General features: G+C 47.1%; 4 protein-coding genes across 4 annotated transcripts; 1 reads left to right on the top strand and 3 right to left on the bottom strand.

The window, feature by feature from the left end:
- Positions 1–4,843: 4,843 nt before the first annotated feature.
- Positions 4,844–5,963, bottom strand: ANS (putative 2-oxoglutarate-dependent dioxygenase; the record flags this gene model as incomplete). The annotated part of the gene is made up of 3 exons (XM_031145818.1): positions 4,844–5,509; positions 5,603–5,737; positions 5,793–5,963. The coding sequence occupies 3 exons, from the start codon at positions 5,961–5,963 to the stop codon at positions 4,844–4,846; spliced, it is 972 nt and encodes a 323-aa protein (XP_031009684.1).
- Positions 5,964–8,035: 2,072 nt separating this feature from the next.
- On the top strand, positions 8,036–9,124 carry LHYA1_G000828 (Uncharacterized protein; the record flags this gene model as incomplete). The annotated part of the gene is made up of 3 exons (XM_031145817.1): positions 8,036–8,434; positions 8,519–8,793; positions 8,911–9,124. The coding sequence occupies 3 exons, from the start codon at positions 8,036–8,038 to the stop codon at positions 9,122–9,124; spliced, it is 888 nt and encodes a 295-aa protein (XP_031009683.1).
- Positions 9,125–15,328: 6,204 nt separating this feature from the next.
- RAS1 (Ras-like protein) lies at positions 15,329–16,192 on the bottom strand (the record flags this gene model as incomplete). The annotated part of the gene is made up of 1 exon (XM_031145816.1): positions 15,329–16,192. The coding sequence occupies one exon, from the start codon at positions 16,190–16,192 to the stop codon at positions 15,329–15,331; it is 864 nt and encodes a 287-aa protein (XP_031009680.1).
- A 2,679-nt stretch (positions 16,193–18,871) lies between these two features.
- wc-1_1 (White collar 1 protein) lies at positions 18,872–22,418 on the bottom strand (the record flags this gene model as incomplete). The annotated part of the gene is made up of 2 exons (XM_031145815.1): positions 18,872–19,153; positions 19,650–22,418. 2 exons carry the CDS (start codon positions 22,416–22,418, stop codon positions 18,872–18,874), a joined length of 3,051 nt encoding a protein of 1,016 aa, XP_031009679.1.
- Between the last annotated feature and the right edge of the window lie 714 nt (positions 22,419–23,132).

Raw genomic sequence — 23,132 nt, 5'->3', positions numbered from 1 at the left:
TCTTTACCCTAGCATAGGTCTCGAAATTTGTAGGTTTCAAGAGTGAGAATTCTAAGCTCAAGCCTCTTAGGAGCCTTATAGTTATCAGATCTGAGCTCATTAAATGGCGCAGAGCATAGAAAAATGAGTAGAAATAGTGAGACATTCAGACTTAAAAGAATGCGAGTACGCTGCCCACCAATTGCCAAGATTATCGACCAAATACTTCGTATGAAAGTGATTCTTTTCCGGGCAGCCGGGCTCGAGCCTCGGGATCTCCAACATATTATGATCTCAGTCAGTTTCGTACGCTCAGACCTTCTAGAAGGATGTGCGGCATGTGCCGAAGAATACTCATCAGCCTAACTGTAGATTGAAGATACCCCTTAACTACCGTAGAGAGCATCCATTCTCAAGACGCTAGCAACTTCGCAGAGGTGGGGTTCTTAAAGTCCGATCAGGCTGGGATTTTAACTTTTTACAAGCAGAAATAAACCTGCCAAGGATACCCATGAGCCATGGTCCGATGTCAATAAAATTCGAATCCCGCGGACGTGGACGCGGCAGTTGTCAGTTGTACATATCTATTAACCCAATACAGGTATGCGTTTCGATAAGCTCTGCCGACGCGAGTCGTATGAGTATTATTGTCCCCGAAATCACCAGATGTCTTAGTCTCCACATTGTAAGTGAAAGAGCGCAATACAGCTGAGCTTCCAGGGCTAGAGAATACTGCTAGAGTTCGATAGTTACCCGCAACAATGCCATCCCAGACTAGTCACTCATGTCAGAAATACGCTAGGACATGTCAACGGTCTTGCCCGCTATTAGTGTATTTATCTAAGGGCTCTCGTAATGTCCTTCCCCTAACTAATGCATATCTTTAGCCCATCTAGCACTAATCACGATATTCTGATCGGCTAACTCCCTTAAAGTCAGCAAGTGTTGACACCGCTTGACTTACGCGATCTGAGAGATTGACCCCAACTATCGAAGAGGTACGAAAGTGTTATACGCAGAAAATAATATATGCAAGTTAGCTATTAGTTATAGGGTGTTATCACCAAATCTGCAATTGAAAGATTATATGCTATAACAGGCTTATATGGATTTTAGTAGCTGGAAATATCCTTATTTCGCTATAAAATAGAGATTTTAATTGTTTAATCCATATCTAAGGCATGAATAATCTATCTAGGGGTCTTTCTTAGCTAGTAGATACCCTCCCTATATTACTATGGTCATATATTGATTTTATGTGGAAAGTTGCAAATCTGGTGACACCACCTTGTAATAATAAGGGATGAATAATCATTGATTGCGATCACCAACGCATGATACTCGGGGACGTGGGGTTTCAAGTTACGAAGTACATACTAGCTAGTGTTAGCTATAGTTCCGGGGAGCTAGAAGTTTGGCAAATGGTTAGAGAGTATCATATAACTGAATATCATACAGATATTAGCTTACAAGCTGATGACCCGACCCGTATTAGCTTACTGCCCCCAGCGCAGCGTGTGAAATGAATTAAGTCAAGTTTAGTCTGGGTATATGTTTAACTTGGATTAAGTCTCACGTCAGAGGCCGATAGAGTAGACTAGGGGGGAGGAAAATGAGAGGTGGAGTAAGAGCAAAAGTAAAAAGGGGGTAAAAAATACTAGCTTATATTTGGGTCAACTCGACATAAGTCTACACTAAGGTTAGATTTTATAGAGACGCTGCGGACCCGGCATGAGCTGTAACTTTAGCGTGCCGTACATAATCTAAGTAATGGTTATTCGGGAGTCTCGAAGAATACATATAATAAACTCAAGTCATAAATGAGGAAATCTCAGGACAAAACTTGAAATCAGCGAGAGCCTGCGTGTTACTTTACAAATAAAATCTTTTCAATATGACATGTGCTTTTCCCTTCCCGAATATTCTTCATTTACTAGGTTCCACTTTGTCTGTTTCCTCCGAGCATTCGGTTTCGTACTATGCTGAGGCATTTGTAATGTCGCAACATTTTTAGGTTCCAGTTTCACACCCTCAAAGGAGTACAGCAATATTCGCATCTGACTAGCGGCGTCAAGGAAATCCAAACCATGACGTGGTGAGTCTCTATCTTGTCCGCAATGCCCTCCTAGGCTCCTACCCATTTACAATTGTTGTAGCATAATATACGATGGTTATTCACGGACAAAACTTGCACCCGAAACGAGTATGCATCAACTCATATTTATATTTCATGCGTCGAGCGGCGTAAAGTGTATCGAACACCACACCTCACCTCACCTGTCGGTTTTTGTTCAACCTGCTATCTTCAAGCTCGATTGTGGCGGTCGTGTTTCCTTTCGCGCGACTTGGCTTCCTTTCCCTTTCATATTACCCTACCATCGGCGTCTTTTCATTGATCCATTGTTCTTCTTCTCCAGTGAAAAGGGGCTGCGATGAAGTTTATATCTAGAGCTTGGTATCTTAGCTAGTGAGCTCCTGTCACTTGAAGTAATGTTGTTTGGGCCTCGCACGAAACATATAAACCTTCTGAGGTACTGTCGTCACTCGGTTTCTTATTAGCAGTGATTCCAGCCCTTGAATTCTCGATAATTGTCTACTGATTTTGTGAGAACTTGGTACCATCGCTTGTCCAACAGGCTTTGGTTTTCTGGAATAGCAGTATTGAAGGATCTATCATCGCGGTTTTCAGTGCCATTCAGAACTTGGTCAAGGGCAAAGGCATTCGTTGTCTTTTATTACGGCTTGTATATACTTATCTAGTACAAGTAGGTAATCAAGATCCTCAAGGCAACGGCGTCTAAAGATCAAAGTGAGGGTCAGTGTAGCCGGTCGGCAAGCGCGATGTCACCGTTGCTATATGCACGTTTCCTGCAGCTAAGAAAAGGGAGTTGAAAGGGAACTCTAGAAAGAGGCTATTATTTTAGTGCCGTCGAGGCAAACAATAACACGTCCTCGCTAGACGATATTTTATTTCAGTATTTATTTATCTTTTCGCGTGCCGCAGATATACCAAATTATATGTATACTTCCTTGCTTCTCCATCTACCTTCGAAACTCTCCAACTTGTTTCAGCTAGAGATATGAATTTTTATTATTATTAGACTATCTAGCATCTTATCTCATTTCTGACCACATGGTTATAAATATATATCTTCATCTCGGTGATCCCGGATCTAAGGATGGCAAGATCCTTTCGGGGCGGGAAGGGCCACTTTAGGAGCAATATCAAGTCCTACTATTAAAGTTCAATCCTTCGACAGGGACTAAGGCGCAGACGCACCCAGCTCATCAAATCTCAAATTTATCTATTCACAGAATCAGCTTCAAATTACCCATCTTGAAAACACCAAATCGTATCAAATATTATTCTTTGAAACTTCGAAAGAATAGAAAACGAACCAAAATGGTCTCCTACGCAGTAACGGGCGCCTCCCGAGGTCTCGGGGTACATCTCCATTCTTTCTTTTCTCACTTGCAAATTGCTAATAACCCCAGCTTGAACTTATCAATCAACTCTCCCAAACACCATCCAACATCATCTTCGCACTCGTCCGTAACACCACATCATCGCCCAAACTCACAGCTATCGCCGCCTCAAACCATAATGTACATATCATTCAAGGCGACCTAACATCTCTCTCCCAACTACAAGAAGCCGCGAAGAGAATAGAAGCCGTGGCGGGAGGAGCAGGATTAGATATCTTGATCAATAACGGGGCCTATCTTGCATCCAAAACTAAAGGCTTCCTCCCCACCACGCTCTCGGATCCAGAGAATGTGGAAATGATAACGGCGTCGTTTCGAAACAGCGTTGATACTAATGTCCTAGGCGCCATTAATGTAACTAATACCTTCCTCCCTCTTATCCGCAAAGGCGGGCAGAAGAAGATCGTCCATGTAAGCAGCGTGATGGGTGAACCTAGGTTTGTGCGCGAGGCGAGGGTGGTGGATACGTTAAGTTATAGTGCAAGCAAGGCGATGCTGAATCTTATGGTGGCGAAGTATGCGGTTGAGTTGGCGGAGCAAGAGGTTCTTGTTGTGGCGTTAAGTCCGGGGTATGCAACTTCTCTGGGCATTTTGTTTCTTTCTTTGGACATGTTCGGGAGTTAATATCTCGGAATTTCTGAGACGTTGAAAGGTCCCCGATCTCCAAAATCCTCTTTCATTGAGCAATACTGACTCTATGAACTTCTAGGTGGGTGGATACTGATGATGGTGAAGGTAAGTCTCTTTACTTGTTAATCACTCGCTGTGAAATGAAAGAAGAATTTGGGAAGGAGAAAGCTAATTCTGTGGGAATATATAGTAACTCCTGAAAAGAGAGCTGGGGTTGAAGAAATGGCTCGCTTGTTCCACAAGTATGATCCTAAGGTTAATGGACGCACTACAATGGAGGAGAGTGTGAGGGATCAATTAGAGACGATTAAGGGGTTGACGTTGGGGGTGAGTGGGAGATTGATCAGTCAGCATGGCAATGAAGATTGGTTTTGAGAAATCGGATGGAAAGTATCATCTAGGCTGGCCTTTGAAGCGCCTGGAATTAGCCTTCCAGGTTTACAGCAAAGAATACTAGAATGATCCTGTATTCCTTGTGCCAATGCAAAGGAAATGGCGGCAGAGATGTTCGACCGGGAATAAGTTTTGTCGTAGATGAAATAGAAATACTTGGACACACAAAGGTCGCGCTTGCTGTTAATAAAACGATGTTAAGATATTATGATTAGGAGAATGAAGGGTATAGATGCACGGCAGGATCCTGTGGTGTCTTTGGAGGCAAGTGGCATTCTAGCCTAATTAGTGCAAAAGATTTCGAATCAAAAGTTTGTATTCAAAGAGTGATAGAACCTTCATAAACCTTCTACTTCTAGTATGCAGTACTCAATCGCTCTTGCTGAAACTCCAATGCCGAAATGGGTTTATATTTAGCAATCCCATCCGCCGTGACAAATTCAGGCAAAGTACCAACCGACACTTTACGATCAGCTTTCGCCAAATAAGCCACCGAATACCTCTCCGCCACCACCCCCTCAGACTTTCCTTTCCAGCCCTGCGGGATGGTAACTTGATGCACACCAGCATGCAACGTATCATTGGACCAACGCTGCAGCGTCGCAGAGATATTCACCACCATCTCCGTCGGGCCCTGGCGAACAACCGGTTCAAAATGCCCAAGGTTATCAGGGTCCTCGATTTCCAATCCGCCCACGCCGTCTTGGAACAGCAGCGTGATGATGCCTATATCGGTATGAGGCCAGATGCGGCTGACGGTGCCGCTATTCAGGTCCGCGATATCGATCTCGGGATATCTGTTGAGGCGAAGCTCACTCCCATGAACAGCTAGCATGCGGTCGTGGAAACAGCCTGCGGGGAGACCCATGGCGAGCTCGAGTGCGGACATGATGTAGAGCGCGATGCTTTCACAGGTGGTGAAATACGATTCCATGAAGGTTCGAAATCCGGGTAGTTCTTCTTCGGATGGCCATCGGTTCGGATATTGTAGGTCGCTGGCGGGTCCTTGGTCAAAGTTTTCCTGTCCATGAAATTAGAACACAGATCGGATAGAATATGAGGACGTTAAATGTAGGGCTATAAACGTGTGTCATGGTCCGGAATATAAACTTACCCTTGAATCTTTGAAATCTGGTCTTGGGGCTGATTTTTCGGTACCTAGCGCACTGTAACCACGCTGAGGGTCTGGACCAGGAGGATGGAGAATTGCTTTTTTGGATTCTGCAGACAGCTTGAAAAACTTCTTGCTCTATATGTTTGTGGGGTTAGCAATGACTTTTTGACCAGGACAAAAAACTACAGACCCAATTGAAAACCTCCGCAACCGTTTCTTCAGGGATTTCATGATTGATCAACTTGACAAAGCCATATCGTTTAAAACCAGCCATCAAGTCATTAGCAAAGTGAAGTTTTTGGGCCTCAGTGCCCTGAGTAAATAGAGAAGCATCAAGGACAGGGATAGGCAAAGTCGCCATAATGCATAGACCAAGTAAGAAGATACCTGTAAAGTAATATCGACGTGATAGGATAACCGTGATCAATATAACTAAAATGTGAGACCCAACTTATCGTTACTCCGTACTCGATAATACCCCATATCTATATTTAAGTATTCGAGCTAAACCCCACGAAGGATCATATGCATCTCTTGAACCAAAAATATACGCACGCTAAGTTCATAATTCACAGTAGCGTTATGGCCTTACCGAAGCGCGTCTGCGTTTCTCATACTAGACATAGTATGTGATAATCGGGTATTGAATGGTTCAAGTAATAGACGTCTCCTAATCTATACGAGTTAATAACTCGACGGCAAGCCTTCCTGCATGTATCTGGAAACTTAGGCGAGAAAAGGATGGTGGAATAGAGATCGTACGTATTGATAAATACCATAAAACTTTACACGCGTACCTCAAATTACTATACCGCAAACGTTCCTCCAAGATCTCGCGACTCCATCGCTTGCTCGCTTGCTCCTTTCCTATCACCTATCCTTTCCAACAAAGCACGAGAAGTCCATTCACTATCTCCCCCTTTACCCCGCTTGCTCCGCTCAGTTGTTTCCTTCCTCTTTATACAAGCTTCATTATTCGGCCATCCTACCGTACCTCTTCCCTCTTTCTTGATCGGCCACGCCGGCGGCGCGGCAACTTTAATCCCACCAACCAGAATCGGCGAATATTGTATTGCCCTTACTATACAGTACAGTACAGCTTTACTACTGTACGGAGAACGGCTGCTGTGATGCGATGCGTATAGATGGGACACAGGTAGGGGAAGGAGACCTACTCGGTATAGTACAAGCAGTAGATTTATCCAATCTTTCCAAGTTTACAGACGCGACACACGAACCCCGCACGCGATACCCAGATAAGTAAGTGAGTGGAACTGCATGCACATTCTTCAACCCATACCCTTACGCCATCCGTACCCAACGTCTGCGCAAACCTGTACGAGCTAACAGCGACCTAATCGCCTGAAACACCTGTGCGAAATTCAATCAAGCGTACCGCGGTGTACCGCGCGCGGCGGGGTGTAGATAGGAAAGGATGGATCGGTAGTAGTTCACAGCGTCGACAGCCGGGCCTGGTACCAACGACGAAGTGTTACATACCATCTATCGTAGAAAGCGTCGAACGAGGGTTAATTGTGCACTGTTGGGCATGCGAGCAGACAGCCGATGGTCAGGACCTAGCTGAGCATGAAGGTTGAGCGGGATTCATATTTGCGTACGAGATGGTGGCGGGGGGGAGGAAGTAGACGCTGAAGTAGGCGGTTATGTGAGGGATGCTTAGAAATGAGGTAGAAAACAGCAAGGAACCATATACCAACCCCACCCCACCCCCCTCCCTCCCCAGCTTCAAACGGCTCATTGAGCAGTGCCGCAAATCCAACGACGACTGCGAGAGAATACACGAAGCGCATTGAAAATATGTTCTTACATTGCGTGCAGTCTTTCAGCTCCATTCTTCGAGTGCCTAAGGAGAGGAAGGTGACAGAGCGGGGTATGGGTTTGTAATAGGTGCGAAGAGAATATAGATGTACGTACTATAGGAAAGAAAGTGAATAATAAGAAGCCATGAAATATTTCCAGGAATCACAAACAAGGCTAAGAGAACAAACAGCAGAAACAACGACGGTGATCTTGCTTTCGCTATATGACAGACGATACAATGTAATGTAATGTGCACGACCTCGGACGGGAGAGTTGAGGGGATTGAAAACGTGATTGAGACAGAGAGAACGATTGATGAAACATGGAAAATACACAGGAAGAGAATGGATGTAGCCTAGGTGAAGTAAGTAAGTAATTCGTGAGAAACGGTTGTACAACAGGGTGATTATGTAAGCAAGATAGACCCCGACCCCACTTGCTTATCGCCCAGCTGAATAACACCCCGCACCTACAACAACGTGCTCTCACCTCACCTCACCTCACTTCTCCTTACCTCCTCAACAAACCGGATTCGTCTACCTAAACATCTACACTCCACGCCAGACAAAAAAAGCTCCCCGTTCCTAAACAAACCCCCCACCATCCGCAAACATGGCAACCGTAGAACACTGCCTCTACTGCTTCGAAGTCCTCTCCGCCTCACTCGAAAAGCGCACCCCAATGACCCTCTCCCAAGTCCAAACCTCCTGGGCCGAATACCCCAAGGGCCTCGAAGAGGATAGCGTATCTATTGCCTCGGAATCCGAAGAGCCTTCTACATCTATACACGCTGCGCCCCGCAATCCGACCCTACAGCGAGTATCTGAGAGCGGACGCTCGACGCCGGGGAGTAGCAGTAGTGGTGGTAGTGGAAGCGGAGCGAGTTCGTTGCGTCAGGAGAGTGATGTTACAACGCCGAGTAGTAACGGTAGTACGCCGAGTTTCGTGCCGGTGGGAATGCAGACCCGCGGGAGTAAGCAGAGGAGTACTATTACGGAATCGCCTTTATTCGTATGTCTCTCCCCTCTTCCGCTATCCCAATATATGTTTTACCAATCTCAATTCTAACATATCAATTTTGTCTTTTTTGCACAGGTAACGTGGAACACCGTCTCGCCCACCTCGCATTCCAGACATCTCCGCGGCTGCATCGGCACTTTCGAGACACAACCTCTATCTACGGGGCTCTCTTCGTACGCCCTGCATTCTGCGCTACAGGATCATCGCTTCTCGCCGATTACAAAGGGGGAGTTGCCGAGTTTGGAGGTTAGTGTTACGTTGTTGACGGATTTCGAGACGTGCAAGGGGGCTCTAGATTGGGAGTTGGGGGTGCATGGAATTAGGATTAGCTTTTATGCTAAGAATCGACGGTTTGTTTGTTCCTTTTTTTTTTTTTTGCGATCCGTTCAGCGCAAACGATTCCAAAAGAAACCTTTTCAAGAGGTTTAGGAATGTTTTATTATACTGATGAAGGATTTTTCATTTAGCTTCGGAGCTTGTTACCTCCCCGACGTAGCCGTCGAACAGGGCTGGGATAAAGAAGAGACGATGGTCAGCTTGATGCGCAAAGCGGGCTGGGGAGGGAAGAAGGAGAAGTGGGCCGAGGTGGGGGATATGACCGTGACGCGTTTCCAGGGCGCGGCAGAAAGCGTGGGGTGGGAGGAGTTCAAGGCGTGGAAGACTTGGGTTGGGAAGAAGTGAGAATATGGTATGATGCAGCTATGTCTCAGATACACGTATGGATAGATGGATGGATAGGTGGGAGTTGGGTATTTGAATGGGCATCGGGATTGGAGTTAGGCTGGAGTTTTCCAGGGAGGGATTTTTACGGAGGCGTATTTCGAGTTCACTGTATTGGTTGAGATAGAGAGATGTTATAATATAGAAGAGATGTTCTCCTCCCCCTTTTTCTTTTTCTTTTTCAATCACTAATAGAATAGAGAAAGAATTGCTAAATTAACTGCTAAGCGAAGCGAAGGAACTTCTTTCATTCATCTTATGGGTATGGGTATGTATGTATCTAGGTATATATATATGTAAATGGTTCGTTCCCCTTTCTCTTTTCTTGACTCGATAGCCTGTCTATCTACCTACCCATCTCCTAGTCACAGCAAGTCGGAATCCGTTCTCACTTACTCTAGTATCTCTTTCTACTTCTCCTTCCCCTCTCTTCTCCTCGTTTCCTTCTTGAAGTCTCAGACGACGTTTCTTCACATTCACTTCCAACACGGTTAGTCAGCGTCGCCGCTCTGCTCAGGCGGTACTCATCCTCGCATCACCCTCTCCTCAGGTTGCCCAGGCCATTCCAATATGTAAAATCTCACGTTTACAGTCGAATCCTCATCTTGTGATCTCCCTATATATAGTTTCCAAGATCCTCCGAGTTTTAACTTTTCCACGTGTAGGAAGATATGTGCCCAACGCCCATACCTGAAATCCTAGCTTTGTGCCCAACTGACCTAGGCGTCCTCAGGCAGTTTGCCGTAACGGTCTTGGATTAGGTTAGAACCAGAACCATCCCGTTCAGCGACCTCCAACTTCTCATCTATCAACTTCAACAAGGCATCTTTATTCGGTAGCCGAGAGCGAGCGATCCAATCACTCACAGAAATGGGTGAATTCGGTAATGCCTCCGACGCTCTTTTGTGCCATCCTCCTTGATTTCTTAGCCTTGGTACTCTGTACGGATAGTTACCAATGTTTACTCTATGAAGGGTATCTAATACCACGTCCAGCACCAATGCTTCCCCACCATCCGGGACTATCTTCAAGTCATATGAATACAATATATCCTCCGCATCGTGTCGAACCCTTCCTGAATCTTCGATTTTGAGAGCTAGCTGCAGATCTGCGCCGTTTCTTATAAAGACTTCCAGTAGGAACCTTGTGGCGTTTTGTTCATCGGTGCTGTTGAAAGGCTCGTTCTCTGTAGCAGAATCTGTTTCTGATTCAAAAACACCGGCTGGCTTACTGGAGTTATTCAAGGGTATACCATCAAAACTGGTTTCCTTCTCTGATATAAAATCGCCGGATGCTGCGGCCGCGGTTACCCACCAACATAGAAAATGCTGCCAGATAGACAATTGCTGGCTTCTGGCAGCAATACGAATGAAGCCGAATTCGCCACCGAACGCTAGATTCGTCAATAAGTTTGGAGACGCGATCTTCTGTTCGAAAAGATGTTGAAGAAAAAAAAGTCCAGCAGTCTGCAAAGCCACCTCAGAATTACCTTCATCATCGGCACCTGTAGACCATTGTTTCCAGATAATTCTGCCGATACTAGTTCCTATGGCACAGTACACGAGCATGATAAGCTTATCCGATTCCAGGGGCATCTCGGGGTTGTGAGCGATTCTCCAAAGGGGATACTCCAATCGCCCCAAACATAGCTCACTGAACATGGGCGAAATCACAGGTATTGAGTAATTCTCTATTGCATCGACAACCTCGCCAGTCCACCTCCATTGCACCGAAGAGTCGCTGCGATCAAATTTTTCATCCTTAAACTCGTTCCAGTATATGCCCCCAGGTTTGACATACGTCGACTGGTGTCGGATTCGCGAGGTGTGACAGATTTCATAATTACCGCATGACTCGCTTTCCGCGTGGTCTGGCTGGGAGAGGTGGATGTGAAATGCGGTTTTGTTGTATGTCAAGGCACGGTCCATCATGGTGCTCACTGATAGCTGCGGAATAGTATCAAGACGTGTAAGAAAAACAAAAGGTGGTGCATCGAGCTGCTGTTTCCGTCGTTGTTCAACCAGGAATGCTGCCAATAGCGAGTGACGGCGTAGAGTTTTTCCTTCTATTTCCCTTCCTTTATCATCTTTGCTGCCACTTGGTCGTTCCACATCCCACCAATAATGTTTCATACTCGCGAGTTTTAGTTGGGACAGCGCCACCACGTTGTTAAAGGACTTCTCGCACAGTTCAGCACGAACCTTGTCCTGTTTGAGAAAGTCTCCTACGGAGCGATGGATGAAAATAATGTCTTTTGCCCTGTCCGGTTCCAAAAGCCCTCTGCAGGCCCCCCTCAGTCGCCGCCTGGCATGAGCCTCACTCTCTCTGACCGTCTCAGTTTCCGGATGTGGGAACTGTACATCCTCGGCAAACCGTGGATCGGCCACGTAGTCCTCAAGGAAGTAGAAATCACCCAAGTTGAGCCATAATTGCATAGATTTGGCCGCGGGAGTCATGCCCAAATATTGGAGAAGAGACGCCGTATGGCCCACTAGTCGGCGATCTTCCGATCCGAGAGTATCCAGAATTCTCTGAAATAGTTGGTCCAGTTCAATCGGGAGTGACTCAACCTCGCCAATCAATCCGGAAAATTTAACCCCATCATCTGATAGCTTGCGGATCTTCTGAACAACTAAGACAACCCAGAGGAATACGCCTTCAGCCTTTTGGGTGATGGATAAGGCGAGCTGCCGGCGTTCTAACTGGGTTCCTACGGACTGCAGACTTCCCTGGACGTATTTCTTCATGTCTGACTTGGTCAACTCGTGAAGATAGAACCTGGTATCCTCAGAGAACATGTCCATGAACGGATTCTCCATGCGACTCGAGACACATATTTTGAAGCGGCCTGAGGTGCTGTTGGCTAAATCCATCAAGGCCTCAACCATCTCGCGCCGATCAACTGCAATGGTGGCCTGGTACTCGTCAAGGCCGTCGATGAAGAAGCTAAAGCAGCACCCATCAAAGGAACTGTCCTCGTGCTGCGTTGACAGGCGTTTGAAGGCCTGCTTGATGTCATCGTCAAGAATTTCCAGGGCTGCATGGAGATTTGGCTGTGAAAGGGCCTTGGTCCATTGGTCTGGGAGGAGATTTTGCATAAGATCTGGGCTTGCTGTCAGGATCTGATGCAGGAAGGTTCTATACAGGCCCATCAAAGACTTCTGTCGAGAATCTGAGCCAAGGGCATAGAAGAAAAAATCGGCTATAATGAGCTTTCGCCCTCCTTTGACCTCTAATTGGCCGTTAGCTAAAGAAAAGAAAAAGACCACGAGAAGCTTCTTAGGTGAATTTGACCTACGCATCCACTTGATCAGCTCAGCTCTGGTCTTCTCATATCTACACAGCTTCTTCACTAGTACACGTTAGTCTCCAGTATCGATAGTCTTTCCCAGTCATTTCCCGTGTCTCCTTGGCAGGAATAGAGAAACCGAAAAAGGCTCTGAGAAACAAAAAGCATGCCGGGGAAAAGGAAACGTTGTCACTTAGCGTAGACTTGCCCGAGCCAAGTTTGCCACATATGTGGAAGGTGCCGTCTCCAGATGATAGCCACTGAGTGAACTTGGTGGCCTCTACATATTCCCCATTAAGGTCCAAAACCCATTCGAATGTATCCTGAAAGGGACTATGGATGTCCTGATAACGGTATGACATATCTTCGAATCCTGCCTTGATTCCTCTCAGGATCCTGTCTTGTGCAAACTCATTTAAAGTGTCCTGTCCGTCACGTAACAGATTTCTTAACTGAGTTAGGGCTTGGTCGCTGATGTAGTTAACCTTCATAGTCGTCATATCCTTCATAGTCTGCCTTAATTGAGTGATAGAGAGCTCAAGTTGAGTCATCTTACCCCCGTCCTCTTTGGAAAGCGCTAGTAGGGCTTTGAGATTTTCTCTACCAATGTGTTAGTCATTCTGTTGTTGAGATCTCAATCTTTCCACGTTTTCCGATCCGCCAGTCTCACGCTTACCGGGACAAGGCAGCAATGTGGAAGTGGAGCTGATCGCGGCAGCGTTGAAGTTGCTTCTCCAGGTCTTTAATCTTCGGTTCAAGCACCAATGTTTTCAATGCTGCAAGGCTGCTCTGGGCCTTGGATTTACGCCGTTTGGGCTTAAGGGTCTGCAGCACATTTTTGATATCGTTTGTTAGCTTATCGCACTGTTGAGCCAAGGTGAGAAGAGCTCTGTCCTCTTCACTCTGCGGAGGCTGATGGGCGAGAACTATGCGGTTCGATATAGAGTTCAGACTATCAGCCAACTCCAATCGTATCTGTGTCTCTTCTGAATACCCTTCAGCCGAGTTGTAGAGAGTCCACGATAGTTTCAGAATCTTCTCCGCAGCGCCGACAAATGTGAGAATCCCGGAGACGAGACCGATCGCGGTAACGGGGTCAATCATTGCTGTGAGGTCGGAAGGCAGTTGTTGAAGGAGAACGCCGATAATTATTTCATTGAATACAGCTAAGTAGACAAATATTGACAGCCTCATTGACAGAAGGACGTTCCTCACCAGACCGAAGCTGAATGCGCCTCCTGCAAGGATGCCTGCAAGGCTTTGTTAAGTGTAAGTGACCACAACGAAATACGAATTGAAAACAGGGGTTATTTATCACGTGTCACTTGCACACCTGCAGCAGAGAAGCTACGCCTTCCCGTGCTTTCTAGGATCGGACGAGTTTAGCAGTAGGTGCTATTCAATACCGATACAACTGCCTTGCTAAGAGCTGCTTAAATCTCCCAAAGCCACTGGGCCGTGGCTCCTTATTAATGCAGTATCGCCGTTACATATCTCCCATACTCAGCTGATCTTTCCCTTCTCTTTCACTGTTATATTTTCAGTATCAACACCAATACAGTTATGCCTTGTTGAGATTTGCATGAATCTCTCGAAGCTACTAGACTCACGACAGTTAGCAAGCACAAGCACAAGCACAGTAGAAGTTTGCCTTGCCTTCCCTCGACAACCTTAGAATCTCGGGCGCCAAAACTTAGTATAAACCATATTACGAATACAATTTCGCTCTGCCTTGTCTTGCATGTAGTAGTTGGAGCCGGGAGCCTAGACGTTGACAGATGCCAGGATTTTAGTACCGTGTTTTATTTTTTAAGTATACAAATTGGGTTATTGAGGGAGAGTCGAGGAGGTCTGAAGGGCGATTGATTCAAACAAGGCGTCTTCAAGCCACGGCTTAAAAGGGTACCCAACCCAACCCAACTCTGCTCCGGACTCGGCTCCTTAATAATGGACATGATAGGGGAGCAAGAACGGCCACTGTTACGATATCTTGATAGGATCAAAGAGGTAGCTTGTGTTACAGATAATAGGAAGTGAGAATTCTATGTATACACAACATGGAACGTAAACGATTCTTGAGGGCCCCCCTAAGCAAAATCCAGCTGACTCATTAGCGGGCTCAGGACTCAGGGCTCAACTGCTCAAGTCCAAAGACAAAAGTGGACTTTGGTTGTCCAAATATGTCGTCTGAGATTTTAAAGGAAATCAGTAACATTTCCGTACTATACTATAATATACCCCTATCCACCTATTCCTATTCACCCACCTACCTCTCTTCCATCCACATTCCACATCTCCACATCAAGTTTTCCATCTCATCTACTCTTACCATCTACAACGTACCTACTAGATAGACAACTATCACTCATTCACTCATGCATATCAAATAAATGCATGGCATGCACGCATGAATGCATAAAAAAACTTTTCTATCAAGATATGCCATCCCGCCTGCCTTCCACGGCCGTATATTTCATCTCATCTCGTGAAGCGTCTATCTACCTGCTAGCTAGCAATGCATGCATGCGTTACTCTAGAGTAGGTAGTGATATATCAAGTCGATACCCTACACAGATAGATGGATAGGTATGGTATTCCCCTTGAACCGAACCGGATGCCCTCATCTCATACTCATACTCATACTCATAAAACCTTGATCCGAACCAAACCAAATCAATCCCAAAACCCATCATACCTGCCAGGATGGGATGATTATACAAGGCACGCAGGCATGAACCAACCAACCCACTTGACCACAAAACCTATATTTCCGAATCCGAAACTCCTCCGCTCCCATCCATCCATCCAACCCAATCCACCTCATAAACGAACTAAGCCAATCAATACCGAGCCCCTATACCAAGAGTAAATGAACGTCATTGCCAACATCTCAGTTTCTTCCATGTCGACCTGAACCACGTTCCCAAGTTCTTGCTGCTGCTCGAGTGCTGTGTCTCGTACTCACGCCCCGTACTTGGATTCTTCTCCGGCCCTCCAGGCAAGGGACTCAACGGCGCCGTGACAGCCCTACTACTCCCCAAGCGCTCAGTCCCAGGACTCTTCCCCGCCAACCCCAAGCGTGGCAATCCCCCCCTCCCCATACCCCTCTCAGCCATCTCCGCACTCGCACTCGCACCCCCATTAGCCAGCCGTCTCGCCTCCACCACCCTCCTAACAATCAACGCAAACGTCTCTTCGATATTAACCGTATTCCTGGCACTCGTCTCCATAAACCCACACCCCCGCCTCCTAGCCCACTCCAAGCCCACCTGCGCCGACACCTGCCTCGACTCCTGCAAATCGCATTTATTGCCCGCGACAATCTTAACCGGCTTGACAGGGCCCTTCTCCTTCTCCCTGCCCTTGCCGTTCCCTCCAATCCCGCCGCCGCGCCCATCCCACGCATCAGCGCGCGTCTCGGCCTCGATATCAATCAGCCCGTTAAACTCCTCCAGCACGCCTAGACTGTTCCCATTTGTGATGTCGTAGACCAGCAGGAAGGCGTCAGAGCGCAGGTTCGACGATGCCCACATGCCGCGGTACTCTTCCTGCCCGGCTGTGTCGGTCAAAGATAGGTGGTAGGTTTGCCCATCTATGCGCCGTGTTAGGGTGTAGGAGTCTTCGATGGTGGGGTCGTATTCGTGTGTCCATTGCGAGCGCACTAGGCGCAGGGTTATGCTGGATTTCCCGCAGCCGCCGTCGCCGCAGATGGTGATGGTTATTTTTTGGGGCGAATCCATTGTGTTTATCTTCCTCTAGGAATTCTCTCCCCGTAAAGCAAGGGAGAAGGAGTGGGTAGTGTTGTGAGAGGTGAAGCCGTCGCGTCTGTAGTTGTGGAGGGGAAAAAGAAGGAGGATATGGAGGGGATAGGTGTCTTCTTGATTGATGTGAAGTTGATGTCGTCTTTTGTGCGTACGACCGTGTACGCTCTTCGTTGTGTCGCGCGCAACCTCTGGCGTCCTGCTGGCGTCCGTGTGGTTTTCTGTAACCCTTGATTGACCCCTCCTCGCCAGTACACCTCTTGCTCGTATGATCTACCTGGATGCAATTCGTTCCTGCCTTTGAGGAAAAAGGCTCGTAGTAATTTTATATTATCAATTCCACAATGATCGTTTGTGTGTGTATACGAGAGGAGGGGAAGGGCGAGGGAATTGAGGTTGGGGTGAGGTGGTGGATCTGATAATGTTGATATGCACGTCCTTGGATTTGGAGGTCCGTGAGCTGTTCGCGCTTTTTCGGGCACGGTACAGTACGATACTACAGAGTAATGCGTTCAGAGGGGCAGGGCAGGGATATGGAAGGAAGGAGCGAGGCGAGGAACATCCAATTGGCGTTGATGGATGCAGTGAAGTCTGATTTAGGTGAGATGTGCTGCTTTATTATATGCCGCGGTGTGTTGGCGGTGATATAGATATATCGGTACGGTAGCACAATACTATTACAAAATATAAGTGAGGGTGAAGTAAAGTAGGTAAGGAAGCTACAACGCCAAAAGCCTCAAACTCCGCAGATCTAGAACCGTTGCAGCCTCATCTACCTAGCCTAGGTAGCCTTACAGAGAACTAGACACTCGGCAAGTACACCTTCGTACAGTTTTGCGGTATACTCTCGCCCATCTATTCCCTCATCCAGTCTGGTTTCCTGTCAAGTCTGAGTTACGGTGTGTCGACCACGACGAAGCTCCTGCATTAGTGTCAAAGGCACGGCTCGTCTTGAGAACCGGCACTTGTACTTGGCTACAGATACTGTATGCACCTCAACCTCGTCAGATTTTTCCTCCCTCCCGCTTAGAAAAGGGGCTTCGTTTGTGCCGAATCGGGGTCATATGTGAGGTTATTCGCTCCCTTTAGATACAGCATTTCTATTATATTCTGTATAGGGGATTTATGACCGAGTCTTTCTAGTCATATGACTTGGCGCTATCTGATAACCTCTTCGTTGCAGATCCAGCATCTAGATCTGCATATATAGCTATAGATAGTAAAGATATAACTACTAAGACTATAACCTACGGACCTATAATTATAGTAAAGTGATCACTTGTAATACTAACATGTCCTATACCTGACACATTCTCTCAAATTAAGATCACGATCGAGAAGATTCTAACGTTTAAGCTAATTAATAACGGCCAGCTGACAGCAAGCGTTCCTCGGTCGGCCTCTATATATATAGCGAGATGTTTTAGCAGAACTTCAAAGTGCAGGTAAGGCTTTACTGTAGGAGGCTCGCTCGAGCCTCGTTGCTTTTGTGATCTCTAGTTAATGTTTTGCATTAGAGCCAAGGTGAGGTGAGGTGACGTGAAGTGAGGCGAGGAAGACAGTGGTGGTTTGGTTGGCTGCGCATTCATTCCCGTCTCGCATCCTCCTAACACTTCGCTACAGTACCGTACCGTGCTGTATCTCTCCCCCTCCATCTTGCATCCTGCACGCGATGGAATGCGAGCGATATCACGACAACAAAGCGTAGAGCTTCATGCGCAGCTTACTCGGTACAGGAACAATATGCACGTCTAAGGCGTTGGGTCGTTATTGCAGATGCTATACCGATTCCTTACTTGCAGTTATTTAGTCGTCCTTCCGTTCCTAGAACCCGCCATTGCTTTGCTATCTTTACGTCAACTTGAAACTCTGTATTTATTCTAGCGACGAGTTCTAAGAGTGGATTCTTGGGTATGTATTTGGAGCTCTATAAACGGCGCTTTGGCGGCTTGAAGCAAGATAAATCGTCGCACTTCATTCCACTAGTAGGTGACAATCATCTTGTACCTACCTAGGTAACTTCCAAGCTCCTATCTTGGCCCGTGTCGCTAGCTAGCTGCATGGTACATACTTACATAGCTCTAACCTAAGGGCCTTCTTTCTTGCATCTTCTTGAGTCGTTATCATCCGGTATTAGTTAAGATGATAGCATACACTTATTCACTCACTCACTACAGTATGCATCTCATAGCGCACTCCTTGCTCTCACCTCCAACCACCTCTTCCACCTTCCCCCTTCCCTCTTCCACCTCCCCTTCCTAAATAAATAAATACGAGTACCTAGGAACAGTGCCTATATGATATGATGACGAAGGCACGTGCACAATATCTCAAGTTAAAAGCTAAGCACGGGAAAGAAAGGTCCGTTTGAAGTGAACCCTTTCATTCCTTCATAGATAGATAGGTAAATTTGCCTGTTAACGCGCTTAAATCCATCCCATCCCATCCCATTCCAATCCAGATACGCCATACATACAAACAGACAAATATGCATCTAATATTCCCAGCGTCCCCGACGCCGAGCTACCCAATTTCAGGGGGATAATAATAATGAAAAGATAATGAAACGCCATGTCATCCTATCCATCCATTTATACATTGATTTCAAATGTGCAATACACACACACACACACACCACGAAATCCATATCATATCATATCATCTTTTCCCACTCTCCTCCTCAATCCTCGTAATGCCCCTATCTCCACCTTCCCGAAAGCCCTTACTCTGATCGCGTACCGGCTGACTATCCGCCGTGCTTCTGCCTCCTAGGCTCTGGGGAGCAGCCGAGGAATTCGGGTTCGGGTTGAGGTTTGGCGTGTTGGATAGTGATGATTGCGGTACTTCTTGTTGTAAGGGGGACGAGCTCACAGGAGACGTGCTATGTTGGGATCTCGAGCCGTCACCGCGGGTCGAGGTGCGGGGAGATACGCGACCGGTCTAGGGATTGGCGTCAGTAAAGCGATGGGAGAAAGGTCGTTAGGCGACAGGAAGATCGGAAGCAAGAAAGATGGTAATGCCAGATTGATAGGGACAGCTGAGAGGGTAGGCTAACATCAAAGCAGGACGAGGCGATACAACGGACAGAACATTGGGTGGGAAGACAGGTTACTGGGTGATGTAAGTTTTGCGGTAATATATATCGACATAGACAGAATAAGATGTTATGGATAGCAGTGACAGGGCGTAGCCCTTAAATGTAGTGAGCGAAATACGGCATCTTGCCCATATTATCTTTCGTGAAGAAGAACTTGCGCGTCGAAGAACGATATGGTCCAAGACAAACACAACATGCGAAGTATATATCTTAAAGCAACCGCGAAGGCGTAGGGGTATCGTCGATATATTAACTTCGAGATGTGGACGAGTCTGACTGGGACCAGCCCTTTGCAGTTTGTCGGACGGTGCTTTGGGAGCCAGAATTACTGCGACTCACCTGTTTAGCCCACCGCAATCCACAACTGTTGCATAAGTCTCTCTGTCCGCTAGGTCCTCGTCGCCATTCGGGTGTTTGTCGTGTGTGGCAATTTGCGCAATCTCGTTGCAGATGACCGGCCCCTTTGCGCCGCTTTCGCTTCTTCTTATTTGCTAGTAGAATACTCAACTCCTCGGCTAGTAATCGGTTACTCTTCTCCATTTGTCGCAGCTCAAACTGCCAACTTGTGCAGCGTGTCGTCTTTAGTTCTTCAAATATGTTGGCTTCTGATGCCAGCGCAAGATCTTGACTTCCAATAGCAAGACCGCCGCCTCCTGCTTGTGTGATGGGACCAGGTACAACAGTGTTGGGGGATGTACTGGACCTATCCGAACTAGCTTGCGAAACGAAGCCGGAGGGGTGACTAAGAGCCGAATCATTCAGACCATGCTGTATGGAGTTCATAGATTTTGTACCGCCACCTTGGGAAGCTGGAGTGGCTGACCTCGAAGATGTTTTGAGCAGACGTGTTTGGGCGACAAGGAACGTTGGTTTTTGGCCTTCAGACGCATCTCCGGGATATAATGTTGTCTGGGCTTGCAAGACCACACCTCGCTTGTTCAAAACCTCATGCTTGTGCGTGACTCTCCTTCCCCTCCTCGCTTTCTCAAGAGAGCGACCGAATTCAACCTTGGATTCGGGCCGCATGAGAACCTGAATACTTGTCCCAACTAAGTCCTCTGGTGCCCGGTCCAGTAATGTTCGCACATTAGATGGAACGAACAAGAACATGCCAGAAGTCGAGATCTTGGTCCACATTTCGTTCTCGCCAATTCCTCCTGCTTCTTCAATATCATGGCGAGATAGTGCATATACCGGTCTTTCTCGACCAACCAAGATGATGCACTTTCTGCCCTTGCCTTGTTCCACGCATAGCGAGCCGTGGCTTTCAAACCATGTATAGCCGCTCTTCTTCCGTCGTATTCTGAATACAACATTGACAGCTACTCCGGTAGATGTGTCCTTCAACTCCCGGGTGACAGGTACAATATCACTGGGATGGCAAACGGAGGATAAAGCCGTACCGACAAGCTCCGAAGAATCGTATTCCAAGACCTTCCGACAAGATGGCGATAAGTAGAGAAAGAGACCTTTCAGAGACAAAACATGAACCACATCATCAGTGTTTTCAAGCAGTACCTTGTCCCACATTCGCTTCGTCAATTCGGACTCGGTGTGATTGTTGATAGAACCCAAAACAGTGGACACATCGTCCCGACTAATCGTCTGTCCATCCAGCTGTGGCTGTACATTCTGGGGAGGGTTCCAGACATATTTTGGTAACTGGCCTTGCGAGTAGTCAACTGTGTACATCCCACTGGCGTTTTTGTTCTCCAAAGATGATGGTTTTTCCACCAAGTCAACTTGGAATCCAACAATATATCTGATCTCATCGCCCGTGTCACCACTAATGGGTACCATGGTAAGCAGATTCATAAATGGCTGGCCCCCTTTTCGGTAATTGATCAAACTGCGCTGAGCCTCCTTCTTTGCCAAAATCTGATTCTTAAGATAGTACACCGAATTGTTATCCGTAAAGTCTCTATGAACCCCCTCCTGGACTTTTCCTTCTGGTGATTGCAGAAAGCGGCAGTTCTGGCCAAGAACCTCGTGCTTATTATATCCCGTCAATCGCTCGAAAACTTCAGATATGTAGATGATGGGACAATCGGCAAGTGTGATATCGCAAACCACAAATGCACATGACAGATCAACCTTTCCAATATCGACCTCAGGATTCGCTCTCGTGGCCACTTTCATTAACGCGCCCAGCATGTCGAATCCACTGGATGAATAGATTCCTGCATAATTTGGTTTCTTTTCGGACTTCACCACAGACTCCGACTTTGCAGGAGGCACTGGGGTGGTTGCCTTTGGTGTTGGTTCATCGTAAGAGGAATCATGGTGTGGGAGGGACGGCATTTTAGGCGTCAGTGGGGAATGATAAGCGCTCATCCCTCTTGGTGAAGCAATTCCAGGACTATCGGCGATTCCGAGCCCGGGTATCGATGGTAGCATATTGTCGTTTTCATCGCGGCTCTGTGACGACAGGGTCTCCTGTAATCCTGTCGGCATCATGAAATCATTGTTTGACATAGCTTCGATACCCCCATTACCAAACGTCTGTGAGAATGATGGGGACGCAAATATCAGACCAGAATCCTCGTCCATCATTCCCTCCGTAGTCATAGGTCCATACCCCATCATTCCCTGTACCATATCGTGAGGCATTCCTGGATAGCCTCCACTCGTATCAATGTTTAGATCTGGCGGGTGCATGGAGGCAGTATACCCCATCTGCTGGGCTGACATAGTCATGTTTGAAGACATATCTTCAAACCCCCCATTCATCTCTACCTCGCCGGCTGATTGTCGTCGAAGATGCGGATCTCCTGATCCTGGCGCTGGTGAACCGAATTGAAAGCCATTGAGATTGCTATCACTCGAACCAAACTCAAGCATTGAAGATCTGCGATCAAGCGACTGGTTTGAATAACCCCGCGATAGGCTATGCCGCCGTTGTATCTCCTTGTTGTTCTGCAATATTATATCGTCCAGCGAATCGCCAACCATGCCCGTCATATTCATATTATCCTCATTGCCCTGCGGCGGCATGGGAGGAGCCATGGACAAGCTCATAGCTCGATCAGATGCATTTCGCTGTCGACGCTCCGCAAGCCGACCTTGTAGGTCCTGCTGGGAAATATTAGTCCCAAAGAACTCATTCATGGTGACCGCATCTGCCTTGTCCTACGTCGTCGATTGTCGGTAGAGGTAGAGGTAGAGGATGATCGCAAACGACCAATCATGGGCGTATATCCATCGACTCGGTAGTGTGTATTGGAATTGATATTTTGAGGGTGGCGGGCCTGGTTTGCTGCTACGGACCGCGTAGAATCTCGGTCGAACTTATATGCCTGATAGGATATCTGTCCACCGTAGTAGTAAAAGCTGCGTGCAGATGTGTACCTAGGTAGTATCTGCGCCTCAGTAGCGAGGTGCTGCTTAAGCAAAAAGCTCGCTGGGGAGTTTGCGGATAGCTCTATCCGTGTCACACAATTGTAAATATCTCCTACGCTTCGTCCACTGTGCTTGCCCTAAGGTTTCTCTGGTCGCAAGGTGAGGGAGGTATTGAGGTTTCTGGAATGGGTATCGTTGTAGTTGCAGTTCATCAGATGGTCTCCGAACACGGCGCGACAATGGAAGAGGAGGGAGGGGGAGGAGAGGGGGAGAGAAGATGCGCTGCGTATTACAGTACGGTACGTGCCACAGCTGGTCAAGTAAGGTATATAGGTAGCTCTGTGTACGACTATGTGTATGTGTATGTGTATGTGTAGGTGTATGTGTTCCTCAAGAACAGGATAGGATATCAACTTGAATATTGATTGTTTTTTAATCGTACAGACACGCACGGAATTAATGGCGGGACGGACGTTGGAGCAC

This window comes from Lachnellula hyalina, assembly GCF_007821495.1.
Source record: "Lachnellula hyalina strain CBS 185.66 chromosome Unknown contig00003, whole genome shotgun sequence".
NCBI lineage: Eukaryota > Fungi > Ascomycota > Leotiomycetes > Helotiales > Lachnaceae > Lachnellula > Lachnellula hyalina.
The sequence above is the reverse complement of the archived record's forward strand: the minus strand, read 5'-3'. Positions and strand labels throughout refer to the sequence as shown.